Raw genomic sequence first — 19,928 nt, 5'->3', positions numbered from 1 at the left:
CACATACGTGCAGTTGTATTTTTTACATAGGGTAATTTTTATAAGAGGCATTATACAAGGTGTGATAAATATAGTGAATATTTAAATAAAAAATATATTACAGTAAAAGACACGTTGCCATTAATCCCCCTCAAAATACTCTCCCTCAGTTTGAACACACTTGTCCCATCGTTCTTGCCATTTTCTGAAGCAGTTCTGGAAGTCCTATTTTGTGTCTTTAGTTGTACTGTTGTGGCTCTTCAGTATCCTGAATCGATTCAAAACATTTACCTTTCATAGTCATTTTGACTTTGGGGAAGAGCCAGAAGTCACATGGTGACAGAGCTGATGAATAAGGTGGATGAGGACACACTGTAATGTTTTTATTTGACAGAAATTGCCTTACCAGAAGCAATGTGTGACACAGAGCGTTGTCATCATAGAGGATGAGACCATTTACACATTTCTCAGGTTGTTTTCTACGCATATTATTTCTTAAAACACTCTAATGAGCCCTTATAATATTCAGAGTTCACCATAGTGTTACTGGGCACAAACTCAGCGTGCACAATTCCATCAAGGTCAAAAAAAGCACAATCGTCATCAACTTGATATTAGATCTTGATTGATGTGCTTTTTTCACACAAGGAAAACTGGGTGATTTCTTTTAAGAACTCTGAAGTTTGGTCTCAGGATCATAACTCAAGTTTCATCTCCCATGATGACATTTCTTAAAAAGCTGTAATCTGAAGTGGCATGATTGCTCAACTCCAATGAAATTGACACTGTTGCTTTTGTTCGACACTCAAAATGTGTGGAACAAATATTGCATTCACTTGCCTCATGGTCAAATCTATTGTTAAAATGTTTTGAATGGAACCATAAGAGATGTTCAGATCCTTAGAAATTTCCCTAATAGTCAATCGCCTGTTTGATCAAATCATTGTGCTTACTCTTTCAACATTCTCTTGTGTTCTTGATGTTGAAGGACATCCCGATCTCTCCTGATTCGCAGCCATTACAAAATTGCTCAAACCCACTTGTAAACTGTCTTTATGGTCACTGCAGCATCACCGTAAACTAATTTTAACATTTTGCGTGTTTATTTAGCAATTTTTTACAGTTTGAAACAAAATTTCATGTTAATGCGTTGTTCGTAATCCATGATTTGCAGCACACTTTAAAATATACCTTCTCTCAACTGTAGCTCATAATCGACTAACGGCACCAAACAAGTTGAAACTTGTCACACACTACTACTAAGGTTCGACGTGCTGCTTCCTATATTGAAGATCCTTGCCTTTCTGTTAGATGGCGTTCGGCAGCAGCATTCACTGTAATTTTTGATCACACCTTGTATATGCAAAAATAACTATAAAATTGCCCCCAGTAGTCTTAGATGTGGTGGCATCTTTCTACTTGTGCATTGTACATGTATGCAGTAGCACACATGCTCTCTAAAGTGCCTTCGCAAATGACAGTTATAACTTCATGGGATGATATCCAGGTATTGGTCTCCAACCTTTATGACTTGAAATGGCAGGAGAAGTGGCAGCATACCACAAGAATAGGTGGCTGGAATGGCTCTCTTGGTTTGCACAGATCAAGGTAAGCATACAACAGCAGGCTAGAAGATATGGAATACTAGTGCACTCAGGCTGAAGGAGCAAGTTCTGGTGATGGGCTGGGGTAGTGGCAGACAAATCCTCAGTTCTTGAATGCATGAGTAAATATGTTACATAGAAACATAGAGGAACGACTGGGTATGAGGAACAACTGGGTAAGTTGCAGCTGTACTCACTCGAGGAATACAGAGAGAGGGGAGACATGATCGAGACGTTCAAATATGTCACAGGCCGTATCGAGGTGGAAGAGGATCTCTTTTTCCTTAAAGGACCCACGGCAACAAGAGGGCATCCGTTGAAAACCAGGGGTGGGAAATTTCATGGCGACACCAGAAAATATTTCTTCACCGAAAGGGTGGTTGATCGCTGGAATAATCTTCCACAACAGGTAATTGAGGCCAGCAGCGTGCCAGATTTTAAGAAAAGATGGGATTGGCATGTGGGATCTCTTCATGGAGGTAGTTAGGGGGTGGGCCATTAGTGTGGGCAGACTAGATGTGCCGTGGCCCTTTTCTGCCGTTATGTTCTATGTTTCTATGTTCAACTGGCTAGTCAGGACGATTCTGCTGTACTAGGTAGAGAATGACAAAGTGACTGTTACCCGTGACTAGCCGCAGGTAACCCGCCAGAACAAGGGGAAAAAAATCAACTCACAGGTTGTTTATATTTTGGCCACCAACTTTCAAACCAACACTCTCTTCTTCCAAATTTGATTTTTTGAAGATGGCTTTCACCATAAAGGTTGAACAGGTAAGGAGACAAGATGCATCCTTGCCTGACACATGTTTTATTGGAAATCAATCAATGTTGCCATATTCTGTTCTCACAGCAGCTTCTTGGTTTTCATAGAGGCTCTTTATCAGCTGAATTATGTGTTTGGGTATTCCCATTTGTGCCAGAGTTCTCCATTGTTTGTTGTGATCCACATAGTCAAAAGATTTGCTTAGTTGATGAAGCAAAAGTATAGTGGCTTTTGTATTCTTTGCTATTCTTCAATATCTATCTAACATTGGCAATGATGTCTCTTGTTCTTTGACCTTTTCTGAAACCAGCTTGAACTTTAGATAGTTCTTCTTAAAGATTTGAAAAAGGATATGACTGCCTCTAATTTCTCGGTTCAAAAGCTTGAACAGGACATTAAATCATCCAAACAATTACAGGAATCTTTAATGAAAGACAATATCAATCTTAGAAGAAAAATGGAGAACTTAGAAAATAACTCTAGATACAATAACTTAAGAATCATTAATTTTCCTAAGCTTCCACTGACACCTCCTAGAGAAATGTTTAAAAGATATTTTCTTGAAGTTTTGGGGGCCTCAGAAGATTCATTACCTCCTTTATCACGAGTATATTATTTACCTAATAAGACTAAATTACCAAAAAAGCCGTCGGATCAAGGACTATTGGATGTATCAGAGTTATTGGAAAAATCAGATAAAGAGGTTGTAGAACCGAGTACTTTGATTATAACAGTAGCTCTCTCTATTGATAAAGTATGGTTGTTAAAACTGTTCTTTAAAAATAGACAGAAAGAATTTATGGGTTGTAAAGTCCAGGTATTTCCTGATTTATCACGAGAGACGCAAAGGCGTCGTCGTGAATTTCTTTTGTTGAAGCCAGGTGTTATATCTTTGGGTGCTACTTTTTATTTGCGACACCCTTGTAAATGTATAGTCCATCACCGATCAGTTAAATATGTTTTCTTTGAGCCTAATCAGTTGACTTCTTTTTTAGCGCTCTCCCGATTGGAGGTAGAAAAATCATAAGCTCTATGACTATAGGTTAATCCCAGCAATCAGCCTTCCAGCTAACTTTATGAAAGAGTGTACATTAAGTTCAATTCTTTAATTTTGGCTTTATTTTATAAGAAATCTTGGATCCAATTTAGAGGACTTGAGCATTTTAGTTAATATATGATTTAATGTTATTGGAATGTTTCTTGCTTTATTTAGAATTGCTAATTTGCTTTCTGTACAAGGTATTCTTGATTATATGATTTGAAAATCAATAAATATATTTAAACATAGATAGTTCTTGCTCAACGTACCTTCATTGTATTATTTTCAGCAATATTTTGCTGGCATATGGAATTAATACAATCGTTCTGTAGTTGTTACAGTCCTTGGCGTCACCTTTCTTCAGTATAGGTATGAACAGTGGCCATGTTTTCTCCTTCCAAATCTGTTGACACAGTTGAGTGAGGCCATGATAGCACCTTCTGAGCCTTTGATTAATTCAATTGGAATACCGTCGATACCAGGTGACTTGATTTTCAATAAAGCTTTAATTGTTGCTATTACTTCCTCTTTTGAAATATCTGATTCTTTTTCTATATCGGTTTCCAATTCCCCAATTTTATCCTCATTGCCTTTTTTGTATAGATTTTCCATATATTCTTTCCATCTTTCTTTAATGCTTTCTGGATTGGCTGTATGACACCTTTTTTACTTGACTTCCAAAATGACCTATCCATCTAAGGGCTCCTTTTACTAAGGTGCGTTAGTGTTTTTAGCACGCGCAAACCCCGCGCTGAATGAAAAATACTAACGCAAGCTCTATGGAGGCGTTAGCATCTAGCGCGCGCACTAAAACTGCTAGCGTACCTTAGTAAAAGGAGCCCTAAGTTATGATTCTAAATTTGTGCTCTATTTTCAGCCCAAATTAGGAATATATATTTTCAGCTGGAAATGTGTCTTTTTTTGGAGCTTACATTATTATTATAAATTTAGACCCACCCTTCATTTGACTAGATTTATAAGCCTAGTTTTGAAAATCAGTGTTAAGCTCTGAACTTCTTTCCCTGCCCTAAATCCGCACCCTTGCCACCTACTTCTTATGCACCTAAATTTTGGAGTTTAGTGAAATATTTAGTATGAAGTTATGCACTCAGCCCTGGTAAATTTTCCAGAGAGACCACTTTATGAGTATAAATCTCAGGAGCATAAATCCTTTGACTATTAGCCTCCTTAAAGCAAGCAGCTGTCTTATAGACTTGTGAAATTTTGAAGGGGTGATTCATATATTCACTTAGGTGAGCTTTTACGAAGTTGTACTACAGAGCCACCTGTAGGAATAGAATGGGCAGCTCGGCATTAAGCGTGGATTACTTGGCCTTACACCTTTGGAAAAAGACCCGTTGGGGAACAATCTAATTATTACAGATTTTAGAGCTCAGCCATTCATTCCTTAAGTTCTGTGGGCAAGGCTTCAAGCTGAGACATATAGAAGGATTTATAGATGTTTGTAGATGCAGACCTTCTCTAGTCTTGAAAGCTCATGAGCAGCATGATTTTTGATTAAATATGTAACATAAGTGGCAAAAAGTTATTTTACTCCAGGAATATGTGACTTCTAAAGCTCAGTACTGGAGAAATGATGTCTTATGTGTTTTCTTTTAAAGTGCAAATACGATTTCTGCTGGATTTGCCTAGAAGAATGGAAAAAGCATAGCTCTTCCACTGGGGGTTACTACAGGTGCACTCGTTATGAGGTTATTCAGCAGGTTGAGGAACAGTCCAAGGAAATGACAGTGGAGGTAAGAGGAGGATTACTACTCTTACTGGCTGGATGGTAACATGGTGTTGCTTACTTTGAGTTCTTCATTTCTAAGGCTTATTTTTCTTTCCTTTAGTTATTTCTAGATGTTCCTTCCTCTCCCAAGATCACCCACAGAGACACTCAAGTTGTCTCACTCACAATTTGAGCCAAGGAATCATAGTTATCCTAAGCAGCTTGGAGAGGAGAGACTGTGCTAGATGTGACAAAGGTATTCACGGTGACTGGAGCAATCCTTAGATTTTAGTAATTTTTTTTTTTAATTCATTTTAATAACCAACATCAAGTGCAACAGTTTATCAAAGTTTACAAAATAAACAGCACCTAATTCCATCAATTAATATAATAAGTACATATCCCTTCCCCCCACACCCACCCATTCATACAGTTTAAGACAATCAAGAGTAATACAAATGACCAAGATAAACAAATTACAATTTAAAAATAAATTAAGTACATATTCCCCCCACCCACCCTTCCCGGATGTGTACAATCAACGGTCAAAACTAACAATCAATCTTTACAAAATTTGTCAATGGGTGCCAAACCTCCTTAAATTTCTTATAATGTCCCAATTGTATTGCACTCATACTTTCAAATATATAAGTTTGGCACAAGGATTCCCAACAAAAACTATAGTTTAACCTGTTCCAATTTTTCAAAATAAGCTGCATGGCAACTCTCATCATAATGAAAACTAATCTATTATATGAAGTTATAGGACTCTTGGCCATCAAAAACATACCAAACAGCACTGTATCATATGTCAGCGTCAATGGAATATCCAATATTTTATTGATTTGATCCCAAATGGATCGGCAAAATTTAAGTATCAAGGGACAAAAGAAGAGCAGATGACAGTACCAGCATCTATTTGACTTAGAACTATCTAATTTTTGTAATCTAACAGGGATCCAAAAACTTCTATGCAACAAAAAAAAACCATATTTGATTCATAGATGTTGACACCGTACATCTCATCCTCCAAGTCCAAATCTTGGTCATTGAGTAGCAGAAATTTGTTGCTCAATGCTCCAAATGTCTTTTAGACTAGTTTGGGTTTTTTTTGTTGTTGTTTTTTTTCAAAAATTCAAATATTAATTTATACCACTTGGCTGCCTGATGTCCCAGGAAATCTGTCTGGAAGCACAGACCTGGTAAACTATACTGAGTTTTTAAGTTACGCTAATCAGGGAACCCCTTCTGAATGGCCTGCTTCAACTGCAACCACTTATGTATTTGAGACTTTGGAATGCCAAATGTTTGTTGCAGTCGTGAAAAGTCAAGCAACTTCCCATCTGATAACACATCATCCAGTGTGCGTATGCCCGCCTGCAGCCAGAGGATCTTAGATTTGCCAATTTGAATCTTGGAGTTCAACCACAAGGACTGACACATGGATTGATGAATTGGAATAGGTATTAAGTTATTAATACATTTTAATGTTTGCCATGTGGAGAATAAAATTCTATTGTCTTTATAAATCCTAGGTAACTTGATACTTAAAATGTGACACAATCACAATTAGGACAGAAGTTTCTATTTCAGAATTAACCAGTCCGGAAGATGTTCCATGAGCTCAGGAAGGATCCAATACATACCCTGACGCATTATATAGGCCTGATGGTACCTATAAAAATTTGGGAAATTTACCCCACCTGCCGCCATTGGTTTTTATAAAGATACTAAAGCAATTCTCGTAGTTTTACCCAGCCAAATAAATTTAGTTAGGGTACTATTTAATTTCTTATAAAAAGACCCCTGAAAAAAAACTGGCAACATACCCATTTGGTAGCAAACTACAGGAAAATCATCATTTTAACTGTTTGGTCTCTCCCCCACCAAGAAAGATGTAAGGGGTTCCATTGCTCACACAATTCTGTGACCTTCAACATTAAAGATTTTTTTCATTTACTCTCATTGTATCTTCCAGCATTTTTTGAATCCAAATACCCAGATATTTTATACCCTCTTCCTTCCAAAGGAAAGGGAAAGAAGAACCTCCGATTTAGTCCAATTTATTATATATCCAGAAAATTTTCCAAATCGGTCAATCAAATCTAGTAAATTCAGAATGGTAGATTCAGGATTCTTCAAATGAAGCTAAATATCATCTGCATAAGCAGAGGCCTTATATTCACGATCTGCATAAGGAATACCCTGAATCTCCTTTGCCTGTTGAATAGTCAATAGTAAGGGTAAGATTTTAGTAATTTCAATAAAACTAGATCGTCTTCTGTTGGCATAAGCCTTTGTGGTCACAGGAGCTTTAATTTAAACCTAACCACCTGCTTTTATGTATGTATTTGAATAATCCTAAATTTTCCCAAGGTAGGGTTTCCAGATTTTCTCTTAAAAAAAAAAAAAAGAGGACACCTGGCCCCGTCCTGTTCCATCCCCACCCCCCTAGCCTTTCAGTTCTGCCCCATCCCCGCTCCCAGCCTAACCTCCTTTCTCCTTTCCCGAAGTCTGAAGGGCTTCTGCTCATATGTGGATGTTGACACGATGTTGACATATGCATGTGTGTGCATATGAAGTCGTCATGTAGACGTCTGTGCATGCACAGTTGGCCTCCAGACATGGCCCCGAGGTCAGGGATTTCCAAAACCTGGACAAACTGCCAGGTTTTATAAATCCCTCCGGGCACCCGGACAGTCCTCTAAAAAGAGGACATTTCATGGTTTTCCCGGATGTCTGGTAACCCTATACTAAGGCAGTGTACAAAATAAGACAGAGAACAAAATAAATTACAGGCTTTTGTTCAGCTGGTGGTATATGCCTATATGGAGTACAGACATCTTTTTTTTTTTTTTCTTCCCTTCCAAAATGCCCTGTCCATTCAAATCAATTCTAAATGCACATACAGTGGCTCATTACCCTGCAGTTCTGAAAAAACAGAGCTAAGATCTAAAATTAAATCCAGTCACTTGTTAGTAGTCGATAGTTTCCTCAATAGTGGCAAAAAGGAGATAAACTTGGTTAACTCAAAATTAGTTGGCCAACAGCATTGTGAACCCCTTGAAACCTATGCACAAGTCTCCCAGTTTATTTTATTTTTCACATCAGAAAGAAAAGGATTTGTCTTCTAATGTAGTACTTTGATTTTGACAAAATCATGTTTTCAAGTATCTTCTGATACATAGGGTACATTAATTGCTATAACATGCGAGGCACTCGCTGAAATGTAATATACCACTCACCTCCACTCCCCCCCCCTCAATTTCTTGCTGCTCTTATGTGACTTTTTATTTGGAGGAACAGATACAACTGCAGATTTACCTGATTAGGTAAATTGTTTTCTTTAAATTACACTACATTTTAGACTTCAAATCTTAAGTCTGCATTTCCCCAAACACTTCCCTAGACTCATTCTGTGTGTCTTCATTAGTCTGTGAACTCCATGGAGCAGGACTTTCCCTTATGTGGACCTTGTAGCCTAGATGCACTAAACAGAGTTGGTAAGATCGCATGGGTCCACTGTGGTCCGATTTTAAGCCGATTCCAAAAGAGCGACTGATGCTCAAACAAGTTTGCATGCAAATGATTTGATCAGAGGTTTGTCATAATCCCTGTCCGATCCTGCAGATGAATCACTGCCACTGGATTGAGCTGTTCGGGACAGGAAACCTTTTTTTTTTAATGGAGATTTTGTGAGTGTTACTCAAGCACAATATCTGTTCCCTTTTTTTTTTTTTAAAGTCATGCTGATCCCCTCCCCCTCTTGACCATAGCCGTCGCGACAACCACAGGTCCCCGAACCTCCCAAACAATGACGGCTGCCCCTGCAACAATGATGCTCCCAGAGAGATAGGAGGGATGCCCACTCCCTCCTGCTTCAGCAACCCGGTTGTGCAGCCAGGTCACTTATTTTTGTGTATCACGAAGACATGTTAAGAGCATCAATCGTTCTGCTAGTTTATATGGCATTTCAATATTAATCACCTTATTTGCATTGCTAGATCGGAGAATGAGCGATCGTACAGAAAACCACACGGTGAGCCTGTCAAAACCGGTTTAACGATGATCATTGGACAATCACTGACTTTAGTGCATCTGGGCCTACTATATAAGGATGCTTGTGTAAGAAGTCCAAAAAGGTGTATGGTTACTAAAGGAGAATAATGGAAAATGAAGAGGCAATGACCACCTGGCAAGCATCAGCTCTTACTGTGCAAAAACAAGCAAGCACTGACCAGAATTTCCTGCCTCTGCTCCCCAGTGCTTCATTATACTCACTGGGACCACATCAGATCAGAAATGGGAACATGATTTTTCTGCTGTTAATGCCTTATCTCTGCATTTCTCCGTCAAGAAGCTAAATAGGATTGCTGTGTCTTCTGTGGCTCTGATCTGATAATTTTCTGTGCAGAAGTTGTACAGGCTTCTGATTTTTGAAAACTGATTTGAACCCAGTCATCTGATTGGAAAAGTATTTGTTGCTGTTTTCTGCCCCATTTCCCAGGAAAAAAGAAACCGAAAACTGAATTACTAGTTAAACATCAAGATGGAGCCTCGGAAAGCAGTGTGAGTCAGGAAGACTCCTATTAGTGACATAGGGCTCCTTTTAAAAAGGTGCGTTAGAGCTTTAACGCACGGAATAGCGCGCACTAGCTGCTACCGCCTCCTCTTCAGCAGGCGGTAGTTTTTCGGGTAGTGCATGCTATAGCGTGCGCCAATCCAGTGCATGTGCTAAAATGGAGCCCATAGACATGAAAAAGATCTACTATAGAACAATCACTGCACTTTGAAAAATCATACATCTGACACTGATTGGTAATGTAGATTATTAATTGCTATAATTATGGGTATATGCAGCCTTTAAATTATTTAAATTTATAAACCTGTTTATTTACTTTTTAATATATATTTTGTTTGGCTGTTCAGATGGGGGGATTATATTAAAGAATTGTCTGGATGGGAACATCTGGAAGAAGTAGGAAAGCAGTAGATAAAACTGAAAGGGCAACAAACTATTTTGTCAGAGGAAAAGAAGGTCACTTTAGTCTCAAAAGTAGTAGCTGTGAAGGTAAGGAATAAGCTTTCATAAGCTACAAAAGATCACAGAAAAAGGAAGACAATATTATGTACAATTCTGGAGACCACACCTTCAAAAAGATATAAAGAGGATGGAGTTATTCCAGAGGCTACTAAAATGGTTGTTGGTCTTCGACATAAGGCATGCGAGGAGAGACTTAAAAGTCTGAATATGTCTATTTTGGATGAAAGATGGGAAAGGGGAGGTATAAGAGATTTTTAAATACCTATGTGGCATAAATAGGCATGAGGAAATTCCAGGGTGAGAAGGCATGGGATGAAGTTAATGGGTGATGGGATCAGGTAGAATCCAAGGAAATACTTTTTTACAGAAAGGGTAGTAGATGTGTGGATTAGTCACCCAGTAGATGTGATGGAGACAAAGACTTTGTCTTAATTCAAGAAAGTGTAGGACAGGTTCGCGGGATTTCTTATGGAGAGGAGGAAATAGTGGATTCTGTGGATGTGCAGACTGCATGGGCCATTTGACTTTTATCTGCCATCATCTTTCTATGTTTCTATTAGCCCAGCTGCTCAGGTTCATTCACAGTAACCCTTGTAACTAAATAGAGCCTATGCTCCCGCACCCCTGGCTTCCCTAAGCCTTTTTCTCTCCCCCCACCCCTCAGTTCCTCCTTCCTAATACTCATTCCAAAATACAGACACTTCTCCATCCCAGTCTTTCTTACTTCCTACCTGTTAACCTTCACCATCCTGCCTCAGTCCTCATCCCCATCAAGCTAAGCCTCCATCTGTTTTCTTTTGAGGCTTGTTGATGATACCACTTTGTGAGTAGCTATTCTGATTTCTTCTGGCACCACATAGTGCTCAATGAGTCGAACTGTGTTCTTTGTCTCAGTAGAATAGTCTAGGGCTTTTGGCAGCATGGTGCAAGAATTAAGCAGAACAAATATTACGAGCTATGCCAGCCACAAGTCTGAAGAAAGGGTGAGGGAGATTGATATAGTTGCCTAGCTTCTTATACTAGACACCTAGTACAGAATGACACGGGGACAAAGTTTGTCCCCATCCCTGCAGACTCTGTCCTCATTTCTACAAGTCCCGAACACTTATGATTTTATATTTAAATCTTTTTATTAAAGTATAAAAAGGACATTATTTTCTATAACTGTTTATAAATCACAAATAGGGCCTTCCATTTCAATCTGGTTTTAGTACAACCTTCCTAAAGATTCAGTTGCCTATGTTTTTATATAACCTGGAAGGTAATTGAATTGTCTTTCAGACATGGCTGTAGAAGAGAACTTAAACTGTGTAGTGGATGAACAGGAAAATAAGTGTCTGTTAAATGTTAGAAATGTTCTTTGATGCCAGCAATGATTGATTAATTTGTTGTAATAACAGTAAGATACTTGAGCAGCTGGGCACATGAAGGATGTTGCAGATAGTACTATTACTACTACAGTGGTGCCTCACACAACGAACTTAATCCGTTCCAGGAGCAAGTTTGTTATGTGAAACGTTCGTTGTGTGAAACGCGTTTTCCCATAAGAATACATGTAAAACAAAATAATTCGTTCTGCAGCCCTGTTTTCCCATAAGAATACATGTAAAACAAAATAATTCGTTCTGCAGCCCTACATTTCCCTCCCTCCACCTCACCTTATATGCAGAGTTTGCCAGCTTTCTTTTTCACCCAGCCGCACGCTTTCAAAAAGCTGTGCACGCGCAGCTGCTGAAGTTGATCAATGTTCTCCTCTCCTGCAACTTCCGGTTTCCGGTTGCGTCAGAGGAGAAGATTGAACAACAGAGCATGCGCGCATGTGCTGCTCTTTGAAAGTGTGTGGCTGGCCGAAAAAGAAAGCCGGAAAACTCGGCATCTAAGGTAAGGTGGAGGGAGATGATGGAACACTGCATTCAGACAGGAGGGTGCTGCTGTTCCCGGCTCACATTAGGAAGCGGCGAGAGTAGTTCCGCCCGGGCCCCTCGGGCGACTTCGTTGTGTGAAACGAAGTTCGTTATAGGGAGCAAGACAAAAAGTTCGTTATGCGCAGCGTTCGCTGTGCGAGGCGTCCGTTATGCGAGGCACCACTGTACTGCTATTATTTCTATAGCTACCAGACAGGAGTCTGATCAGCAGACAAGACTTATTGCCACATCAAAGGCACTAATGATGTCATTTAACAGAAGTTCATTTAAATCCAAAAGCAGCTTCTGATGTCTTTAATCATTGAATTTGATTGCTAATTGTAAGATATGTTAAGTTTTTACATATTGATACTAGTCTCAGGTTTAAGTAGAGAATGACATGGGGACAGAGTTTGTCCCTGTCCCCACCCTATCCCTGCGGGCTCTGTCCCCGTTCCTGCCCCACAGTTAACTGCAGTTACCTGTCTCCGTGTCATTCTCTAACACCTAGAACTTTTGAATATCAATTTCTAAGTACTGTATTTAAAATTTATTTTGTTGATTCAATGAAAGAAATTATAATTCCTAAAGCATTCTAATTAGAATCAGAAAATTTTAAATGTTCATAGGAGGTTTGATATTCAAAGGCTTGGTTCAACCAGTTTTTGGAATTAGCTGGCCAAATCCCAATGTTCAAAATCCACAGACACCCATCCCCCCAATCACTGATTAAATTGTAGCTGAAAAATCCTTGCCCAACTAAAAAACAAAAAAACACAGCAGCACTTGGGAGGAAGTATTCATGGGGGGGTTTAACTCTGGCCCATTATTGTTTGTTAGACAAAATTACCCAAGAAACTGTGTGAGCAAAATAGCAGGCCTAGAGATAACAGAACACATTTTTCCAGCTAATTTTAGACCAGGTACTAAACTTGAATGTTTCAAGTTAAATATCCAAATAGTTAATAATATGGAGCTGTTACATTTACTCAGTGCCTTTTGATTAAATATTAGCCCCTAAAATTAAAATAATGTCCCATCTGTATGTTGGATAGTTGCTAGCCAGAATATTTTGTGTGTAGGATAATTGGACATACCAGTAAATCACTTCTGTCTGATGCAGTCTGCCTATATAAAGCATAAATTTGTGCCCTATTCCTGTGTGTTTGAGATTCCCTTGATAAGGTTGCAACCTTTGTAATTTATCTTGCAATCTTGGACATCTCAAGAGCCCCAAACTTATTGCAAATGGAAGAATCAATTACATTTTGCTACTGACCTGGGAGGCAAGAGATGCCAAGGGCTTTCCAAAATGAAAAAAAAAATAGACACTTTTTATTGGTATAGAACTCTTTCTGAAGACTTTGAGTCTTTTATGATGCAGAACTGGCTCTGTATGTATTAAAGGAATGTAATTCCAGAGATCTCTTCATATGATTAAGGGTGGGGGGAAGAACTAGTTCTGTTGTACCTATGGCATCAGAGTGTCATAAGAACCAGTGCCCTCTGAGAGCTACTGTCAAGGGATGAGAAGTTTTGTTGTGGGGCTGGGGATGCAAGAGAAGTGGGAAGGTAGAATTTGTATTTCTATGTTTAACCAGATTTTCTCTTTTTTTTTTTTTGTTTATATGAGTTTTATTGAAAAATTCAATAAAAATGTTTGAAACATAAGATTGCTACCTCTTTATTTTTATACAGTATATTGTCTTGGACTAGAGATGTGGTCGCACTATTTTGCTGGAGTCTGTCTTTTTGATTATCTAGGGTTGTCTCTGGTATACTAACTACAGGCCTAAATAAACAGGATTTATCTCCATTGCTCATCTTTAAGAATAGTCTTACAGAGATTAGTTACTCCATTTTCATTCTGGACACCTTTATTTGGCAGTGAACAATTTACCTTATTTTTTCTTTTTTACCCTATTCATCTTCAGCTTTGAACCATTCAAAATGACACTTCTAGACCCTATTTATTGTTTAGCGTGTTAGCATCTTTGTATCTTTATTGAACCCTAGAATGATATGTAAATGAAATAAAATTGATTTATGTACGTTCATAGTATCTCTTTCTCTTGTACAAGAAACTCTACTTACTGTACATTGCTTATCTTAGGACAAGCCAGTAGCATATTCTCACATATGGGTGACATCATCCATGGAGCCCAGTATGGACAGTATGAAAAGTGAACTGGCACTTCACAACTGCCTGTGCCGCGCATGTGTGACTGCCTTCCCGTCCGATGAGGCTCGTAGCACCTCAGTTCTCTGTTTTCCATGGAGTGAAGAAGTACTGTTTGGCTGGCCTTCGTTCAGCCTGTGTTTGCCTTCTCACTTTCACGTATTGTTTTATATTTTTATCTTTATTCTATAAAAATGAAGGAAGGGAGCAGAATTTAATTTTCTGGTCTTTTCTCTTGTAAATTTTGGCAACAATTGAGTTCAATCTCGCTGAAGTAATTTTTCTGTCTGTCAAAATTGTCGACAGGTTTTAAAAAGTGTGGTAGGTATCGGTGGTCTTTTTCTGTTGCCAACCTTCATAAATGGTGTCTATAGTGTTTAGGCCCTGAACACAAAATTGAGACTTGTTCTGGGTGTTCCTCTTTAAAGCCGCGCTCTCTTAAAGCCCATCGCACTTGGCAGGAACTGTTGTTCGGCGCTGCCATGGACATCGCCAGATCTTCACAGATGTCAACATCAAATACTCCGGCATCAGCTTCAACATTGACATCACAAGAGATTCCAGCATCAGGGAAGCCAGCTAAGAAGCCATCCACTTCCAAATAAGTATCACAGGTCTCTACAGCATCAAGTCCCTTGATGCAGACCAAACAACGAAGCCACCGCTCTCCAGCTTTGCAGGTTGTTTCTCTTATACGGTGTGCATCCTCATCGAGGTCACCTACTCCAAGACAACCTGCTGCACAGATGTTACCGGCTATTGAACCATCAGTACCAGTGCCATCTTTTAGGGAGAAACTCAATGAGTTCTTCCAGAGGGAGCTCTGTAACATATTTAAATTGCACTGCCTGTTCGGTGCTAGCATTGACTCCCTCGGTACCGGCCCAGCTTGAGCTTAACTTTACAAGGCCTCAAGGTACCGCTGTCAGCTATCCATTGGAGCATCAAAACTCCTCAAGGATCTCCTGTGAGACACCATTGTCCTTCTCAGTGACGTTTAGCTTCCAGACATCAATCCTCACACCGATGTTCTCGCTCGTCTCATCGATCCTTTACATCGAAGTATCAAAACTCTTCCTCAGGGTGTTCAACATCAAGACACTTGGCTAAGAGTTTCTGATATGGACATCAATCTTCAGGACAGATTACCCAATATTCCATGCTTGGGAGATGAGCTTTTTGGCGATTCCATTGAGGCAGCCACACAAAAATTGACACTGCATGAGACGAGTTGGAATTCTTTGGTCAGAACAAAGACTAAGCCTTTGACTTCAAGGCAGTCTGCCAAGCCTTCTTAGTCATATCAGAGGCAATATACTACTAAACCTTTTGTTTCTAGATGCTTCCACAAAAGAAGCAGGAGCCATAGCGGTCTCAGAAAGCGCAGACAGCAGCTCCTCAAAAACCTGCTCAGTTTTTTTGGTGCGCTTCTCGAGAGCATAGCCACTGTTCCCCTATCTCAGCCTCTTCTTCAACCAATCGGAGGTCACCTGCAAATCTATCACCAGAGTTGGACTCTGATAACAATTGTGTGAGTTCGCAAAGTCATCGAGGAAGGTTTCTCTCTTCATTTTGTCTTCATACCTCCAAATCATCCTCCAAGAGAGTCCTCTTTCAACCTTCAGCAGACCTCCCTTCTTCAGGAAATAAGAGGCCCTGCTTCAATTAAATGCCATAGAGCCTAGTACCCCCCTCACAGAGAAATCAGGGATTCCACTCCAGAAGATGGGAGGCCTACTTCCTATTCTCAACCTCTGGCACCTCAACAAATTCCTAGTCAGAGAAAAGTTTTGAATGTTATCTCTAGGAACTCTATATCCACTGTTGGATCAAAATGATTGGCTATGCTCTCTAGATCTAAAAGAGGCTTATACCCATACACTAAGTCATCCCGCTCACAGAAAATTTCTGTAATTTTGAATTGCTCATCAATACTTTCAGTACAATGTTCTACCCTTCAGCTTGGCCTTCTCTCCCAAGAGTGTATACAAAATGCCTTGTAGTAGTGGCAGCAGCTTTAAGAGATCATGGACATCAAGTTGTTCCCTATCTCGATGACTGGCTCATAAAAGAAGCCTCTCCTAAGGAGTGCACTCAGCAACACTGTCAACAATTCTGTTCCTTCAGCACTTAGGGTTCAAAGTCAACTTTCCGAAGTCTCAACTTCAACCCTCTCAAACCCTTCAGTTCATAGGGGCCCTCTTCAATGCCGTTCAGCTCAGGGCATTCCTACCTCAGCAGAGACAGGACAACCTCATTCAACTTTACGATCAAGTCTGCCATCTTCCGTCCATTTCAGCCAGACAGATGATGAGACTATTAGGTCATATGGCATCTACAGTCCATGTTACCCCCTTCATGAGACTTCATCTCAGAACAGCTCAGTGGTCCCTGGCATCTCAATGGTCTCAAGCTATCAATCCCTTTCCACAGAAAATTACTGACACATCATCGCTACATCAATCTCTTCAATGGTGAATTTGTCAAATCTTTCCAAAGGGCTGCTGTTTCAAACACCTCCACATCAGAAGGTCCTCACCACAGACTCCTCCATGTATTCTTGGGAAGCTCACCTAGATGGTCTCCGGACACAATGTCACTGGTCTGCTCAAGAACAGAAGCTTCACATCAACCTCTTGGAGCTCAGAGCGATTCGAAATGCTCTGCGACTTTTCAGAGCAGTATGTCCAATCAAGTCCTCCTAGTATGCAGAAACAATCAAGTTGCGATGTACAGTACTCCCCCGATATTCGCGGGGGTTCAATTCCAGGAACACCCGTGAATATAGAAAAACCGCAAATACGGTTTTTCATCTGGGGAGGCAGGAGAGGGCAGCTGGAGCGCCGGCGAGTGAAGAAAATCATTCGCCGTATGCTCCGACCGCCTCTTCTGTATTAAAGTCGTGCCTCACCAATTAGGAGCTGCTTTATACCTTGGACTGTAAACGAGCCTTGGCTTATTTCTTGCAAAGGACTAAGCCACACAGAATATCTCCTCAGCTGTTCATCTCCCTTGATCCTATTAGGTTGGGCCACCCTGTAGCCAAGAGAACTATTTCCACATGGCTTGCAGCCTGTATTTCTTTTTGCTATGCTCAAGTTGTGCTGCAGCTCGGGGGTCGTGTAATGGCACATAAGGTCTAAGCCAGGGGTGTCCAACCTGCGGCCCAAGGGCCACATGTGGCCCCGTGAAGTATTTTGTGTGGCCCCGGTCAAGGGCGATGCAGTGTTTTCCTCTGCTGCCCCCGGGTGTTTACCGTCTTCCCTGCTCCCTCCTCTGTCTTGCTGCAGCATTTGCGTATTTGTGCGGCCCCAGAAACATTTTTTTCAGCCAGTGCGGCCCAGGGAAGCCAAAAGGTTGGACACCCCTGGTCTAAGCTATGGAAGCTTCAGTTGCATTCTTAAATTTCACTCCATTGATGAAATCTGCAAGGCAGCTACTTGGTCCTCAGTTCACACGTTCATGTCTCAATACTGTCTGGAATCCTATTCTAAACGGGATGGTCACTTTAGCCAAGCAGTCTTACAGAATTTATTCTCTTAACGACCAGTTCTCCCTCTAACCCATTACTGTAAGCTAGGGAGTCCCAGAATATGCTGCCTGTTTATCCTAGGATAATGCACAGTTACTTACTGTAACAGGTGTTATCCAGTAACAGCAGGCAGTTGTTCTCACATCTCACCTTCCTTCCTTGGTTGGCTTCTTATCTTACTTATGGAACTGAGGTGTTGCATGCCTCATTGGGCTCTGTGGATGACATCACCCATATCTGCTTGCTGTCCCCGGATGACATATTTTACGGTAAGTAACTGTTCTTTAAAGGAGAGAACTTTTTAATGGTACTAAGAGCTTATGTCTCAAAACATGTTATCTTTTGTAGACTATTGTGTTCTCTTAGGCTTCCACGGCTGATCATTTTGTCTGTCTGAGCTGCTCCACATTCAGCTCATTTTAGGTGGGCTCCTAAACTCAAAGTGGGTAGATATGGAATTTTCTATCTGCTCCTGCCCCTACCTCACTTTCTGTTCTGTCTCCCACTCCCACCCTGTTCCCCACCCCCTTCCCAACTCAAAATACAAAATCCTGAGCTGGCAGGGATCCCCAAGGCTCACCTGCTGAGGACTCCTTACAGCCAGAACTCTTACAAGCCGGGTAGTGAGCAACATTCTGTTAACATCCCTTCTGGAGTCCTTACTCATGGTGATTTATCTCCACCCATGAATCGGGTCTTGCAGAAATCCACAGACTTTTCTCTGCACTGCTCCTCCCACTTAGCCTGTAGTTTTTATTTCAGCAAGTAAACCATGCAGAAGACCGTGTTTTTCACATCATCCTCTTGAAATGCCCCTCCCCTGGACGGAGCCAGTTCAGAGCAGTTCAATGGTGGATTCAGGCCTACTCTCGAGAAGGGCATATCCTTCAGGATTAAAGAGTGGATCACTCTCATGACCAATGCCAGTATGTCAGGCTGGGGGGCTCGTTGTGGGGATCGTTCCATTCAAGGGCTGTGGACTCAATAAATCTGGAGCTCTAGGCTATATGTTTGGTTCTGCAAGCTCTCTAAATCACACCTGGAAGGAAAGTCAGTAAGGGTGTTTCCGACAATGTCACAGCAGTGGCATACGTGAATTAACAGGATGGCACCAGAAGTGGAGGTTTGGATGCTATTTTGGTGGGTGGAAGTGCATCTTCTGGCTCTTTCCGCAGCCCATATGGCTGACATGGAAAATGCGCAAGCAGACTTTCTCAGTCATCAAATCCTGGACCTGGGAGAGTGGTCACTCTCAGAGAGGGCGTTTTGTCTTATTGTGAGCCGCTGGGGCAGACCAAAAATGGACCTGATCGCGTCAGCCAAGAATTCAAAGCAAAATGCTTTTTCAGTCGAAGAACAGAACCAGGAAGCTCAGGCTTGGATGCACTGATTCAGCCCTGGCTAACTCAAGAGCTCCTTTACATCTTTCTGCCTTGGCCCCTGAAGGGTCGAGTCATATGAAGGATTGCGACTCATCTAGGTATGGTGATCCTAGTAGCTTCAGACTGGCCCTGTTGAATATGGTATACGGATCTGGTCTGTCTTCAGAGAGACAAGCTCAGGCTCCCACATCATCGGGGTCTCCTGTGTCAGGGGCCTGTTCCTATGGAGAACCCAAAGCTGTTGAGTCAGCTTGGTTACTCTGATGTAGTGATTTCCACTCTCTCTTGAAATCTAAGAAGCCACTATGGTGGCTTATGCCTTCCAGATGTGGTGTGCCAAGGATCAGATGGAACTATCTGCTCCCATCCTGGTGATCCTAGCCTTTTTGTAGGCCGGTCTAGGTAAAGACCTGGCAGTGGCTTCCCTCAAGGTCCAGGTGGTAGGATCTACCTTTATCATGGTGCACACTGGTTCTAGTTCACTTACTACTCACCCCAATGTGATAAAGATTTTTTTTCAGGAGGTTCTTCATTTGTGGCTGCCCCTGCATCAGCCCTTTCCAATGTGGAATTTCAATGTGATTCTAAAAGGGCTTGCTGTGGCTCCCTTTGAGCTGCTTAAGCATGTTTCTCTCTTGGACCTTACAGTCAAAATAGTATTCTTTGTGGCAATTGTCTCAGCAAGGTGCATTTCCGAGTTGCAGGTTCTCTCTTGAAGAAAGCCATTTGTCTGGATTATGGAGGCTGGGGTCTCCATCTGTACAGCTCCT

At 40.9% G+C, this 19,928-nt stretch overlaps 1 protein-coding gene across 8 annotated transcripts in view; it reads left to right on the top strand.

The window, feature by feature from the left end:
- ANKIB1 (ankyrin repeat and IBR domain containing 1) overlaps positions 1 to 19,928 on the top strand; it is a 280,095-nt gene that overhangs the window by 178,903 nt on the left and 81,264 nt on the right. For all 8 annotated transcript variants that reach the window (XM_033931149.1, XM_033931147.1, XM_033931152.1 and 5 more), the window contains exon 12: positions 5,008 to 5,142. In XM_033931149.1, coding sequence (XP_033787040.1) covers positions 5,008 to 5,142 — 135 coding nt within the window. The remainder of the gene's footprint in view (positions 1 to 5,007; positions 5,143 to 19,928) is intronic.

Source organism: Geotrypetes seraphini, chromosome 2, assembly GCF_902459505.1.
Source record: "Geotrypetes seraphini chromosome 2, aGeoSer1.1, whole genome shotgun sequence".
NCBI classification, from domain to species: domain Eukaryota; kingdom Metazoa; phylum Chordata; class Amphibia; order Gymnophiona; family Dermophiidae; genus Geotrypetes; species Geotrypetes seraphini.
This window is presented reverse-complemented; position numbering and strand designations above follow the sequence as displayed.